General features: G+C 60.5%; 1 protein-coding gene across 5 annotated transcripts in view; it reads left to right on the forward strand.

The window, feature by feature from the left end:
• The first annotated feature begins 1,882 nt into the window (after window positions 1–1,882).
• CFAP46 (cilia and flagella associated protein 46) overlaps window positions 1,883–14,657 on the forward strand; it is an 89,003-nt gene continuing 76,228 nt past the window's right edge. For 3 of the 5 annotated variants that reach the window (XM_059172764.1, XM_059172762.1, XM_059172763.1), the window contains exons 1-9: window positions 1,884–2,090; window positions 2,658–2,782; window positions 2,980–3,111; window positions 3,667–3,731; window positions 4,927–5,091; window positions 5,967–6,090; window positions 6,527–6,621; window positions 7,619–7,729; window positions 11,801–11,900. In XM_059172764.1, coding sequence (XP_059028747.1) covers window positions 2,042–2,090; window positions 2,658–2,782; window positions 2,980–3,111; window positions 3,667–3,731; window positions 4,927–5,091; window positions 5,967–6,090; window positions 6,527–6,621; window positions 7,619–7,729; window positions 11,801–11,900 — 966 coding nt within the window. In that variant the 5' untranslated portion in view covers window positions 1,884–2,041. Of the gene's footprint in view, window positions 2,091–2,657; window positions 2,783–2,979; window positions 3,112–3,666; window positions 3,732–4,926; window positions 5,092–5,966; window positions 6,091–6,526; window positions 6,622–7,618; window positions 7,730–11,800; window positions 11,901–14,657 lie in introns of all 5 variants that reach the window. The other 2 variants (XM_059172765.1, XM_059172761.1) reach the window with 2 other exon arrangements.

A 14,657-nucleotide genomic window follows, 5' to 3' on the forward strand; every position in this document is an offset into this window, starting at 1 on the left:
TTCCGTTTCAGCAGTCCGCGTGGGTCCACAGCAGGATCTCGCTGCGAGTTAGATCTGTGTTTCCTGCTGACTCTTCCGCTGTCCAGTGCCTGTCCGCATCTTCTGCCCAGTTTTTGGTGTGTTGTCTTTCCTTAGATTTACTGGCTTTTAAAACTATGCCCTGGGTGCAGTTCGCACGTCAGGTTTATTTGTCACGAATATTTTCTCCCATTCTGTTCATTTTCTTACAGTCTTTCGAAGAGCAGGGGTTTTATTTTTGATGAGGACAGCTCTGTTCTTTTCCTTGATGGCTTCAGTCTTCGTGCCCTAGCTAGGACGCTTCCGTCTGCTCCAAGATGGTGCGCTATTGGCTTTCTGTCCCCCACACACGGCCTGTGACCCGGCTCTGACGAGGGCTGCCTGGCGGGGCAGGGGGCTGCGTGTCCGGTTGCCTACCCACCTCCAAGGTGTTCTGGCACCATGGTGAGAAAAGACCGTCCTGTTCCCTGCATCAGCATGTCGGCCAGATCAGCGGACCCCGCACACGGGATCTGGTTCTGAACTCGGTCTGCTCCGCTGGTCTCCACTGTCTTCTGTACTGGGACGGCCTTACTGTCACTCTGGAAATGATGGAGTGTGAGTCCTCCAACGCTGCTGTCCCCCTCACGGTTGTCTTGGCCACTCCAGGTCCTCTGTGTTTCCGTGGATGGGTTAGGGTCAGCTGTTGATTTCCAGAAAACGGTCGGCTGGGCTTGCGGCCGAGCGAGCCCCTCGGCGGGAAGGGCCGCTGGCAAACCCGCGTCTTCCTGTCCTCCACGTCTGGGCACTTCTCTCAACCGGGCTTTGCAGCTGTCGCGCCGGGAGAGTCACCTCTTTTGTTCAGTTCGCTCCACACTGGTTTGTTTTTGATGCTCTTCTCAGTGGGGCGGCCCCTGTGCTCCTCTGTTTGGTGCGGCGCTTAGAGACCCCGTCCACACCCGCCAGCTGGCGCTGCCGCATCCGCTGACTTCACTTTCTCAGCCGCTGCGGGTCAGGAGATGCCGCAGGACTCTCGATCGCGCGTCCCATTAACCAATGAAACCGTCAACCCGGAAAGGGCTGGACTGTCTTCTCCGTTAGAAACCAAGTCCCTGCCCAGGAGCCCGTGCCCCGCCTCACCGCTTTCCATCAGAGCCTCGGCCTCTACTGCGGGCCGCCCTCCCTCGCCCACCCACTGCCCCCCCGTCAGAAAATGGCTATTCTGGTCGCTCAAGGCCTCGCCCTTGTTCACCCCAACCGCTCCTCTCGCTGACCTCTCGGACACATCTGATGCAGCGGCCCCTCCCCCAACACCCCTCCCTCGGCTCCCCGCGGCCCTGCCCGCCTCGCCCTCCACCTCTCTGCACCCCCCCCCCCCGACAGCTCTTCCCTCCGCTCCTGGCCGAGGGGTCTCCAAGGCTGGGGGGTCTCCAGCCCCGCTCCCCCCGGGCGCCCGTCCACAGCCGCACGCGTAGGCGGAGGCGCGCAGACCACCTCCAGCCCAGAGCCTCGCAGACGCCCCGACGGAGCGGCCGCCCCGGCCCGCGGGGCGCGACCCTCTCAGGATCCGAGCCCCAGACCCGCATCCACGGTCGCGGCCGCTGCGCCCCCGCCCAGGGCCGAGCAGGTGCGCGGGATCCGGGTCTGCAGGACGCACGAGGACGCACGGGAACCGCCCCGGGCAGGAGCACGGGCAGGAACAGTCGGGCCAGACCCAGGGGCGTCCCCGACCTGGGGGCTGCTCGGGCGCGGGCGCGGGGCGGCTGCAGCATCTCCCCGGGAGGGTGGGGGGAGCGGCGCGGGGCCCCGACGCGAGCGCGCCCTGCCCTGGCTCCGCTCCCCCGGCCGCGGGGCCGCGCGCCCGCCCCCACGTCGCTGGCGGGAACACGCGGGACTGAGCGCTCAGGGCGGGGCCCGGGCGGCGTTCGCCTCCGCCTAGTGTGGCCCCGTCGCCGACCCGTAGCGCCGGCCGCGTCCCCTCGGTCGCTAGGCAACGCCCCGCGGCCGGCGGCCGGAGGAAGCCCGCGGCGCTCGGTGCGGCGCCATGGACCTGGTCATCACGCAGGAGCTGGCCCGCGCCCAGAGCCAGCAGGGTGGGCGGGGGCCCCGTCCCGGGCCGGAGGGACTCGGGAGCCCCCAGGACCCTGCCCCCGGGGAGGCCACCCACCCGTCCCAGCGGACCGCAGACCCGGGGCGGCCGGGTCCCGCCGGGGGGTTCCCACTGGAGGCGGTCGGGCCCGCGCCCCCACCCCCGCCGCCGGACCCCCGCGGCCCGCGTCGTCGTCCTCCGCGGGGGCTCGGGATGCCTGCCCCCTGCTGCGGACGCTCGGGCCCGGTGCAGACGGGGGCGGGCTGGGGTGCGGCCGCGGGGGGCGGAGGCCGGACGGCGGTGGGGGGAGCCCGGACGGCGGGGGGTGGGACCGGACCGCGGGGGGCGGAGCTCGGACCGCGGGGGGGGTACCGGACCGCGGGGGGCGGAGCTCGGACCGCGGGGGGCGGACCCGGACCGCGGGGGGTGGAGCTCGGACCGCGGGGGGCGGACCCGGACCGCGGGGGGTGGGGCCCGGACCGCAGGGGGCGGACCCAGACGGCAGGCCCCTCCCACACTGGTCCCCGCGCACAGCGGAGCCACGTGCGCTCTCTTCCCTGCGCCCCGGCAGATGAGGCCTCCCTGAAGAGGGCCTACGAGCTGATTAAGTCGGCCAACCTCGGGAGGTCAGAGTTTGACCCCATGGAAAGCTTCAGCCCCGATCTGTTTGTTTTGTGCGCAGAGCAAGCCCTGAAGGTACTGAGTGCGGGGCGGGGGGCGGGGGCGGTGTCCTAGGAGGGTCGCTGTTTCTGGGAGCAGGAGGCGGAGCCGCGGAGAGCAGGCGCCCCAGGGGGGGGCGGGGGGTGCGGGTGGGCCGATGCGGTCCTCAGGTCTGTCTTCAGAGCCAGACACCTCTTCTGGGGTGTTGGTGGCAGGACTGCGGTGTCTTGCAGATGGGGCACCCCGCCCTGAGCGATGACTGCCTCCGGATGTACTTCAAGGTGAAGGGGCCCGTCACCCAGTTCCTGGGCCGAGCGCACCTGTGCAGGGCCCAGCTCTGTGCCCCCAAGTCCACGGAAAACCTGGTGAGAGACGCCCCAGAGGGCAGGCCTCCATTGGAGGGTGAAGCTTTTCGGGACGCAGCCAGCCCCCCTCTGCACCCCCCCGCACTAGGTCCCTGTTCCTAAGCAAATGCTAACGGCTTGTGCCGCTCCGGGATCCGGGTTTTCCCCGAGGCTGCCTTGATTCTCTCAAAATGTTACATCTTGTGTCAAAAGACTTACAGTCTCGACCGGCTCCCGAAATTGCTCCCGAAATTTCAGTCGGGTCAGGCAAACCCTCAAGAACTCCAGGGGAAGGTCCGCGAGCGATTCCTTGTCAGTGCTGGGAAACAGGCCTGTTCCCTGCCTGTGCTTTCCCCAAGTTCCTGTCTGACCTTGGGCGTCTGCATGGTCCCGCTCTGGTCGTGCCCAGGACAGCTGCCCTGGACCTGGGCCGGGTGTGCGTGCGGACTCGCGAGGTGCCCCGGCTCCGGCTGCTCTCACACAGGCTCCCAGGCCAGTCCGTAGACGTGGCCACGACGAATGACTGATGTTTCAGTGGCGAATTCAATATAATGTTGAATTTTTATGTTGTTTTAGGAGGAATTTGAAAATTGTGTGACTCAGTATATGAAGGCAATAAACTTTGCAAAAGCAGAACCCAGGTAGGCGTAATAGAATCGGCCGTTTCTAACTGGGATTGGGTAAAAGGTCCAGGACCAGGATTTACCACGTGCTTCTGCCTGTTGAGACGGTGGGGGTTGCCCTTGCGTGCCCTGGCCGAATGCTCTGTCGCTAACGCGTAGGTCTGGGCCGAGCACAGAGTCCCTTGGCTTCACCCTTTTGTCTCCTGCGGTTCCTGTGACCACATTGCGTTTGACTGTGGGAACTTCTCCCTTGGCCGGTCTCCATGGCCCCCTTACTTTCTGGGCCTCTGTGGGTTCAGCATCAGGGTCCCTCCCTCCCCGGCCCCCGCTCGCCCACGTCGCCTCTGGCAGACGGGCCGAGGCCTCACGTGCACAGCGACTTAGCTGCAAGTCCTGCACACTTTCCTACTGAAGGTTTCTTTCATCAAAAAGAAATGTTAGAGAAACCGTTACGTTTGCACACACATGGTAGTAACTCGACCTATTTGAGTAGGATGCGCCGCTTACGGGAGGTGCAGGTGTGAATCCCGACTCGCTCCCTGGGTGTCCGGATCAGTGCTCTGACAGTCTCCTCCCCAGGCCCCTGGGGCCTTACAAGGCAGAGCTGGCCTCTCAGAGGTCCCCTGTGGGACCTTCACTCAGGTTCCTCCAGGCTCTGTCCAGCCTCAGGAAGAAGCCCACCGTCTGAGGGGTCCCTGCTCCCCTGCCCACCCCTCCTCCTGCTCCACTTTGCACTTTACACTCAAGCATGGGGGCTTTGGTCCCCAAAGTTTCTGCTCTTCTTTTTTTTTTTTAACCTGCCAGACCCTTTCCCTGCGCTGCTGTCCGGTCTCAGCAGGATGTCCCTTCCTCCAGGAAGCCTTCCTTGATCCCCTCTGCACTTGTCTGTTCTTGTTTATCTCTTGGGAACCAAAGCAGACCTTGCTGGCTGGTGCGTTTTCACAGGGAGCCTATCACTTTTGGAATGACCGAACGGGTGAAGGGCTCTGTAGTCCGGCCTCAGGACTCACGTGGCCAGGTCATCGTGGCTGGACTTGACCTGTAGCCTCCACACCCTCCTGCATAGGCCGTGTGGGTGCAGTTGGCCCAGAGCGGCTCAGATCGCGCTGTTGCCATCTGCTGGAGACAGAGGACTCGGGGACTCAGGACTGGCTTGGGATGGGCTCCTGGTGGGCAGGGACCTGCTCTCAGATGACCTTGGCGCGCCCTGCAGGTACTACTTCCTGGTGTATAACGCATCGGTCCTCTACTGGCAAATGGTGAGGCCGTTCCTCAAGCCGGGCTATCACCACCATCTGCTCTCCAGCTTCTCCCAGGTTGTCAGCGTGTTAAACCAGACTGCGGAGGAAGACAAGGAGTGGCGAGCAGAGCTGATGCTGTGAGTTGGACGCCCGGCCGTGGGTCCCTAAGCAGCGCACCGGCAGCCTCTGACCTGCTGCCTCTCCCGCTCGCTCCTGGCAGGAGGGTCATGTCCCAGGGCAGGGCGGGTATCACTGCTTTCTAATCTGTAGCTACAATTACGTTTGTGTGTGTCTTGTCTGATGAGGTCTGCAGACGAAATCACAGCGTCCTGATCACGGGGGGTTATAACAAGACGAGTGCTTGGACTCAGAACCCAGGAAATGTGAGCTTGGGTCATGATCCTGGCTTGTGGTTTTAACTCGGTTCAGTAAATTGTTAATGGGGTAGACGTTTTAGCAACATGACACTCAGCCAGGATGGCCCTGTTTAGGGAGGTGTGTGCCTAGTGCCTCACTGGAGAGACAGCCCCGAGAAGCCACGGTGAGATCACACGGTCAGTGTGTGATCCTTGTGCTGAGGGGACCAGGGGGCGAGCAGCCAGACTTTCCCTATCTTTGGGGAGCACGACATGCAGGCCAGAGACTGGGGGAGAATCTGCAAGGGGGACCGAGGGACGGGCCCTGAACTTGGAATCCAGAACCCGTAGGCTTTCCTTTCCCTGCTGTATGGCTGTTTAGGAAATAAGTATAAGTACGATCTTTGCGAAAAATACTATTTTAGATGTTTGAGGTAGTTACAGTGCAGACATTTCCTTTCCCTGCGGCCAAGGGTAGCACAGCTCGTGGACGCTGCCGAGCCGCGTGCCGCGGGGGCGCAGCAGGGAGCCCGCGGAGCCGTGTGTCTGTCTGAAGTTTGCGAGACGTAATGACGCACAATAACCTGGTTATTAGACCTCTGCGGTGGGAAACGGTCTCATCCGGTTTTAATATCTAGTTGGTCTGTATTGCCCAGGGAGCTTCTGGACTGTTACCTCCAAGCCGGAAAAACAGACGAGGCCGCAAGATTCTGTGTCACCGCAGCGCCGTTTATAAAAGCCAACGTGCCGCACAAATACCGACACATCTATTCCGCCATGGTGAGTCGGCACATGAGAGATGCGGCAGAAGGACGTTCTTATACGTCGTCTTTGGGGAACTGTGTGTAACCACGGCCGGGTCCCTGCACCGAGAGAAAGCGCATGTGCGTCGTGCATCCGGTGACAAAAAACCAAAATCTTTGCCCTCATTGTGATCTCTGACTATTTCACTCGTAGCAGAAGATGTGTTACGATTAAGGAATCGTAAACCCCAGAGCATGCACGGGGAATGTCATCTTCTGCTCACTTGGGCGTACGGGAAACCAACTTGGGTTCTCCGTGAAAACCAAGTATTAAATGTAATTAAGGAAGAGGTACTTACTCGTTATAAGTATTATTTTAAGAAAGAAATAGTTGTAAAATAATAACTAATATCGGGATTTCTACCTAATCATTTGTTTACACCGACGGATAATTCTCGTCCGCCTCGTGACAGGTGCGACATGGACTGGCGGACGAGCTCCAGTTAGCGGAAGAGAAGACGGCCTCCACCAGCCTGGCCGTCACTTACCACATCAACGTGCTGAAGGCGTAAGTGGTTTCGGGGTTTTAGGTGCCGACTCAGGGTCTGTGGCACCTAGAGGGGATGTGGCTGTGCCGGGAGGTGGGTGACGGTGGGACAGGAGGGCGAGGCGGGGCCCAGAGGACGGGACTCTGCCTCCCTTTACTTAGAAGTGGCCAGAGAGGCTGCCAGTGGGTGAGTGTAGCTTCTAAGCCAGCGAGGAAAGTGGTTAAGGAGCAGAGGCACTGGCGGGGCGAGCTCTGTCTGAGAGGCCCTTCCAGATGAGCCTTCACACTTGACCTTGACATTGAGCGAAACAGGAGGGGTTGACTTGGATAGCCCCCTGACGGTAGTGGTCCGAAGTGGAGGAAGAACGGACCCGGGTGCGGGCAGACACCTGCTCGAGCGGCCGGAGGGGATGAAACAGGAGGAGAGCCGCCGTGTGCGAGGGAAGAGCCGTGGGGAGGTCCGGAGCGTGTGAGGCGAGGTCCGCGGGGAGATCGCTGTGTGTCTGAGTCCAGGGAGGCAGTTTGCCGCCCAGGGTCCTGAGCGGGGGAGGCACGAAGGGCCCGGCCAGCCTGCAGGGTTGCCCTCCTGGGGCTCTGGTTCCGGCAGAGGCCTGTGAGGGGAGAGAGGGCCTGTTCTGGGAGCGAGGGGCCTAAGGAGGTAGGAGAAGTCATCTTGGACAGCGAAGCATCGAGGGACGAGGCCTTTTTTTTTTTTTTTTTAAGATTTTATTTATTTATTTGACAGAGATCACAAGTGGGCAGAGAGGCAGGCAGAGAGAGAGGAGGAAGCAGGCTCCCCGCTGAGCAGAGAGCCCGATGCGGGACTCGATCCCAGGACCCTGCGATCATGACCTGAGCCAAAGGCAGCGGCTCAACCCACTGAGCCCCCCAGGCGCCCCGGGAGGAGGCTTTTTAAGTTCTCTGTGCAAGGAAGTCTAGGGAGACACAGGTCCCTAGACTTTCTGTCTGTCCTGGGATAATTGGAACAAATCTGACGTAACGTTTGAATAAATTCTAGGCAATTGGACAAGAATGAGTTACCTGAAGATGTGGGTGCAGTTCTGAAGGAGGCCTACGGACATTTGAGTTCTTACAACCACCAGCGCTCCCCTGCGGTCCGAGAGGAGAAGTAAGTGTTCGCGTTTTCCGCCGTCACGTCGGCGTGGTCATCGGACCGCAGCAGGGTCAGCCCGGTGGAGAGTCTGCTCTTGGTTCGGGCCTCGAGGTCTGTGCTGTCCGGGGAGCGTATGGGATATGTAACTTCATGTCGTACTTTTAAAATCAAATTCAGCTTCCCAGCATGGGCACGTTTCAGGGTATTGAAACATCTCACAGCTTTTGGAGCAGCCGTGAAACGTGGCGGCGGCCAGACTCCTCTGCCCGCGCACTTCGCTTTCCAGTCTGCGCCTTCCTCTGTCCCCTGGCGCCGCTGGCGTTTGCAGACTTCCCGGACTGGGTTCCCGACCTGGGTTCCCGGCCTGGGTTCCCGGCCTGGGTTCCCGGCCTGGGTTCCTGGGGGGGAGCTGCGCCAGCGGCTGTCGGCAGGAGCAGGAGGCGCACCCTGGTGTGTGCCGCAGGGATGACGGGCAGGCTTCCCCGTGACTCGGAGGAAGAAGTGCCAGCCCTACCCTGCGGCGGTGGTGGCTGAAGTGACCTCCCTGCTCTGGTCCCGTCTGTGTGCCCCGATTACCGTGGGGCGTACCGCTCGCCGTGGGGCGGCCTCTGAACGACGGCCTTTGAGTTCTCAGTGATTGTCCCTCCACTTCTCCACACTCCCGACTCACGAAACACTGTGGCCAAGGTCTGTAATCATTACTTGTGTATTTTTTCACTGTCACTCATTTGTTAATTTTGGGGTGTTATGGGTGGAAATGTGTCCCTCAAAAAGACCTATTCAAGTCCCAACCCTTGCTTCTGGTGAACATGATTTTATTTGGAAACAGGGTTTTTACAGAGGTCATCAGGCTCGGGTGGGGTCATACCGGATTGGGGTGGGCCCTCATGGGTGGCTTGGGTCCTCATAAGAAGAGGGAGGTCTGGGATGCAGATTCTCACGGGGCAGAAGGCCAGGTGACGCCGGGGGCAGAGGTCAGAGCATCGTAGCTACAAGCCGATGAGCACAAGGCTGCCGGCGACCCAGCAGGACGGGTCTTGCCCTGGACCTCAGGCTCCTTGTCTCCAAAACTGTACGAGATGAAATTCTGTTGTTTAAGCCAATTAGTAGCTGGTAGCCCATCACTGCCGCCTCCGGAAACTCGTCTAGGGGGTGTGATAACCAGTCGCTGCGTGACAAGTTACCCCGGGGCCAGCGGCGTACGACACACGCCCGTGGTCTCGCGCTGCCTGCAGACGGGCATCCCAGCGCTGCTGCCATGCGGGGGTCGGCAGGATGCGGGGGTGCTCTGTTGGAGCCGGCTGGGGACCGCTGACCTGCGCACGGGGAGTCGGAATTGGGGACGTGGTCAGGCGCCAGGCTGCGCGTTTCTAGAGGACAGGGTCATGCAGGCTGCGAGCCAGGTCTCTGGAGGCCACCCGTGGTAGACTGGGTGAAGGGGCCCCAGATGTCTCCTGTCCGTGTTGTCACTTCTGGAGGAGCTCCTCCACGGCTCTTGCATTTATACAGATTTAATGGGCCAGGGGTGGTGTCTATACATATTTTTTAAATTATTTTTATCATTGCAGTGCCTGGGGACGCAGTTGGTTTCGGCTCAGGTCACAATGTCAGGGATATGAGATCGAGCCCCTTGTCGGGCTTCCCGCTCTGTGCAATGTCCATTCGTGATTTTCTCTCCCTGTGCCCCACCCCGAGCTCACGCCCTCTAAAACAAATAAATCTTTGAATGGGTGGAATCCATCATTTTTCTCTTATTTCAAATTGAACATGCAATAATTATAGGGAGTTTGGAAATGGATCAGTGTGAACCTCCAGCATTAACATCTCACAGGTTGTGAACTGCTTTTCCCATAGAAATTGTGAGGCTGTTCCTACATCACAGACTGTCTGCAGCGAAGTTCTTAACGTGGGTGTTCAGGCCCTCTGGGGAGTCAGCCCGAGCTCGTCGGGTCAGAGAGGCCGTGCACACGCATGGCACGCATCTGCACGACTGCCGCGTCCCCTCCGGCCAGCCGTGTGACAGCTGGGCCCTGCCCTGGGGTCTCGCTACTGATATGGGCAGCTCCAGGAAGTTTCTAGAAATGGGACCCTGGGGTACTTGAGACATGCTGCAAAAGCCGTGTGGAGCCCACCTGTGAAGACCCTGGCCTCTGACCTCTCTGGTTGCGGCAGGGCAGGTCGGAGGAGGGGGCGTGCCACTGCTCCCTCCCTCGGACTGCTGCTGTTTTGTCCTGGGTTTCCTGGCATTTTCCCCTGTATTAGTTTCCCATACACTTGTTTTGCCCAATACTCTGGTTTCTCTTCAGAGCGCATAAATCTTTCGCCTTTTACGCTTGTTTTGCCCAGTTTTTTAATAAGGGCATAAACCATTTCATTACTGACTCACAGAAGCTTTTTCTGTTTTAATAAAAATTTGGGCCCTCCAGCTCCTGTGTGTTTACCCCTTGTCCCAGTTTGAGTACCTTTTAGGTGTTTAACATTAATTTTTGATGTACAGAAATGTGGTATTTAATATAAGACTAATTCGAACTCACATTTATCCCGCCAGTCAGGGGCCTGGTGCTCAGTCCTTCCCCGGCAGCCCCGTGAGTCGAGGCTGACCTGGGTCCCCCAGAAGCCCAGGGCCGTGTGCTTCCGCCCAGCGGGAGTCAACCTTGGCCTCGGGTCCCCACCTCTGCCTCGGAGCCCAGCAAGGCCCTCCCACCCTCCAGGTCTGGAGATGGTCCTTGCCCTGCGGTGTGGCTCGGGCTTTCCTTTCCCGGGAACGTCTGCTTTTCCTGTGTGTGGCCCCGGGGGCTGCGTCGCGGCTCCTGACGCCGACAGCTCAGTTTCCTCGGCTTCCCGCACGGTCGGCCTTCGCCAGAGGTGCTGCTCGGGCTGCAGGAGGGGCCCATCCCGTGCGGCCTGGGCTCCTGTCTCACTGGCCGCAGCTGCCTTCTGTGTTTGCTTGGGGTGGTTCCTTGTCTGACGGCCTGCGGCTCCGACTCCGAGGGAGGGGCTCTGCTGACCGCCTTCCACCCGGGCTTCTGTGCCCAGAATTCTGGGCGGGAAAAATGTTCTGTTTAAAACTTAAAAAAAAAAAAAATGACTGAAACTCTGTGATTTGTACCTTTTCGAGTTCTCCCTCTTAACCTGTGCAGTGGGTCCAGGCGGCCAGAGGTCCGGGAGCACGGAGGGGCCGGATGTCAAGAGGCGAGGCCTGCCGGGGCCCTTGGGGCTCCAGGGGCTGAGCAGGTGGAGGAGGCGGCGGGCCGGGACAGCGGGAACGCAGGGGCAGGAGGGTGGCGACACTGGGCTCCACCTGGGGTCCTGAGTAAGACGGCGATGGTTCACTTGCAAAGGGCAGAAGGGGCACCGGCTTGTCCCAGGAGATGTTTGGCATGTCTGGAGGCCGCTGGGAGCCGTGGCGGGGAGCTGCTGCTGGCATCTGGAGGCCGGCAGCCAGGGGTGCTGCTGAGGTCCTGGGTGTGCAGGATGGGTCTCCCAAGTCCAGCGAAGAACCGCCTGGCCGGGATGTCAGGTCGAGGCAGGGGGCCCGGGCCCGTCCTGCTCCACTAGTCTCAGATCACACCGTCTGGTCTCCAGCTCGTTCCCCAAGTTGCCCTGGCCGTCACAGGTCCTTTGTACTCCCAGACGACGTTAGCATCTGCTTGAGGCTTTCTGCAGAGACCGGGACCAGCGGTGCCTCTGGATGTGTGTCCCGTAGCCAGAGGAAGAGGCTTTGAGTCAGGAAGTCCGTGTCTGTTCCCTGTGTTGCTCCCACAGCTCTGCTGAGTCGACAGTGACGTTGGGTGCTGACGGCTGTGCGGGGCTGCTCGTCCCTGTCCCCTTCTGTGCTTGTACCGTCTGAGGGCACAGGAGGAGGAGCAGCTTCCTAAGCGGATCGAGCATTTCGTTTCCGCCAAGTGTGGCATCAGGGCCTGGTGGGGGCCGGGCTTGGGGACCGTGGCCATAGTTTTGTTTGGTGTTATCTCCCGTGTGGGGTTAACCAGCGACCGCTGCCTCCCCTGTCGGGTAGAGGAGCACGCGGCCGTGCCCCCCTGACGCCCGCGCCGACACGGGGCCCTTCTGTTTCCTCACTCGCAGACTTCTTCTGCTCTTCGAACTGGCCCGGCTTTCCCTGGCCTTGAAGTGTGAGGAGATAGCCTCCGCCTGCCTCTCCGACCTGCAGAGTGTCCACAGCAGAGTAAGTGGCCGGCGGCTGTGCGCCTGCGGCGCGTGCTCGGGGAGGGCAGGGAGGGAGAGCGGGGCTGAGGCCCGCAGCAGGCGGTGTGGCGGCGAAGAGGCACCGGTTGTGCAGGGGTGCAGCCCCTTGGCAAGGGGGTGCGGCTCGTGCCCCCAGTCTCGCCGCCCTTGAGGCCGCGGCCCAGGTTGCTGCTGGCTGCCCCACGGCTCACCGGAGGGGCTGCCCAGTGTCTCGCAGAGTTCCCGACCTACAGCCTGTTGCCAGCCCCATGACTGGACACTTCCGCCCGTCCCTCTGCTTTCACAGAAGGGGCTGGAATCAGCATTTTGTACCTAAAGCTTTTACCCGTACTTACCTTTATTCCTATAGTAAGTCCACGGACACGAAAGTACTCGCGAATTGCACTTTCAAGGTTTAAAAATACGTGTTAAAATATTGGCTCCAACGAAAGACTTACCTCCCTGCCCGGGCTTCCCACCGGTGCGCACCTCGGCGTGTGCCTTGACTGCGGGGGCTGCGAGGGCTCTGGGCAGAACAGAGGCTCCTGGGCTGCCCGCGGTGGACGCGGCTCCCCAACACCAGCGGGTGCCACGGTGGGCGCCGCGGCCCGTGAGAGCCCGAGGGGAGGGAGGGGGGTCGCCCGGACGCTGGGGCCGTTCCGCCTCCGCCACGTCCTGCACTTGCCCCTGAGCACCTGCCGTGTTTGGTCCCAGAGTCCCCGTGAGTCGCAGACCTCGGCTGCTTCTCTGACATTTGCCTCCAAATCCAGTCCCAGCGCAGTGTCCCCTCCGCGGCGCGGGTCGTGAGACAGTTCGCAGGGAGAGCCGTCACGTCTGTGGTTCTCTTGGTCTGGAAATTGTTCTGAAGAGGAAGGAAAACTTCACCCGGACCGGGACGGCCGGTGGTCCTTGGACGGCGCTGCCGGCTGGGAGGGAGGCTGGGGTGCGCAGCGGGGCTGCGGGCGGCTGAGGCTGGACGGCGGCGCGGCCAGAGAGCGCAGGGGCCGGAACCGGCGGAGGCACATTTTTGAAGGACTTCAGAGTTCTTTACGGAGTCATTCCCATCCTCTGTTTCCACACACAGTGGCCCGACCTTAGCACTGGGGTGTCCCCCCGCTCAGGCCACCCGCAGACAGCGACCTCCCACGAGAGGGCTGTTCCCCCAGGGCAGTGCTGCTGCGTGGCCTGTGGTATCCATGGAAACGCCGAGGCCGAGGCCCGCTTCTTTCTTAAACGCGGAGCTCCAGTGCCGACAGCCCCGTGAGTCGCGCCCCTGGGACCGCAGCCCCCTCCCTCTCCTCACTGGCCCTTTGCAGCGTACTCCGTATTTCTTGTTCTTGGGGTTTGTAGGTATTCTGGCGGACTCGGAGAGGATGTCTTCACTTTTTAAGTGAAGGATTCTGTGTGTCCATTAAACAGCCTCGGTGTTATTTGGTTCGTTTTCATCTGTGTGCTGAGAAATGTGTTAAGTCTCTTCCTACAAACATGAGTATCTCAGTTTACGTACTGCCTTTGTCCTTTCTCACGGGTACTGGTCCGTCTCGGTTCGGAATCGTGCTGTTTTCCCGGTAAATTGTTCGTCACATGATTACACCTCGACCTTCTTGCGTGATGGTGAGGTTTGTGTTGTCCATTTTCCCTGTGAGGGGCCGGTAAACAAAGACAACCGTGTCGTTTTATGATACTTCAGAAGAACGGGAAACTTTCCTTAAAAGCGGGAAAGATATGAAAGTGACATCGTGAAAGAAATGAACTTTTTTCTGGCCAAGTTGGAGTAAAAGTTTCTCAAGTCTGAAACAACTAAAAAAAACAAACAAAATGTGAGACAAAAATCTTCAAGGGACCAAATGGTGGAGAGGGAAGGAAGGCGGAGCTCGGGAGGTGGGACTCTGCAGCTTGGCGCAGGAGCGAGCGCAGGTGAAGCCCGAGACGGTAGCCGAGCCGCGGAGCCGTGGGTCGCCCGGAGGACAGAGCAGTCCCGGTTCACAGGACAGAGCGCCAGGGAGCAGCAAGCCGCACGAGAGGGGGGGTCCGGACAGGCCCGAGGCCCCCCTTCAAGTCTTCAGCTGGGATCCAACTCGTGCCCGTGTGTACGGGACCTGTGCACACCGGCGAGGTAGCCACCGACCAGGAACAGTCTGACCGGGAACACAGGGCTGAGAATCGCTCCTGGAGTGAAATTTAAAGCAGTTCGATCGAGGTCCTGATGCCTGGCCAGCACACACACCCACGTAACCACAGTGTTGCTTATGTCAGCAGCCAGTGCCCGGGACCCAGAGCCAGTGCCGTTGCTCTGCAAGCCTCCCGACATAGTCTCCAGCTCTGCGGCTGCTCCGCGGGCACCTATGGGCCAGGGGTCAGGGCCAGTGCTTCTAGAGTGCTTGTAGCCCAGCCCTAGTGCCCAAAGAGATCCCCATGGCTGCGACCTCCCCTGAGGGAGAGAAAGGAATCAGGAGGTCCCCAGCAGCCTTCGCCACCACGGACCCCAACAGACCTTGAAACTAGAGACCAGCAGCCTTGACTGTTGAGGAACCCACCCTACCGTGTCTGCTGAGGCTGACCTCGGCTGGCGGAGCTGCGTGGGGACGAAGACACCGGGCCTTCCCTGCGCTAGAGCTGCCGGCCACGTCTCCCTGGCTGGCATTCTCACCCTGCCCCACGGGGGAGGGTCTCTCCCCGCCGGAACTGGACTGCACCGCTTGGAAGAGAGACTTCTTCATCAGATGCACAGACATCATCACAGACACACACAACAAGG

This window comes from Mustela lutreola, chromosome 4 (genome assembly GCF_030435805.1).
Source record: "Mustela lutreola isolate mMusLut2 chromosome 4, mMusLut2.pri, whole genome shotgun sequence".
Lineage (NCBI taxonomy): Eukaryota > Metazoa > Chordata > Mammalia > Carnivora > Mustelidae > Mustela > Mustela lutreola.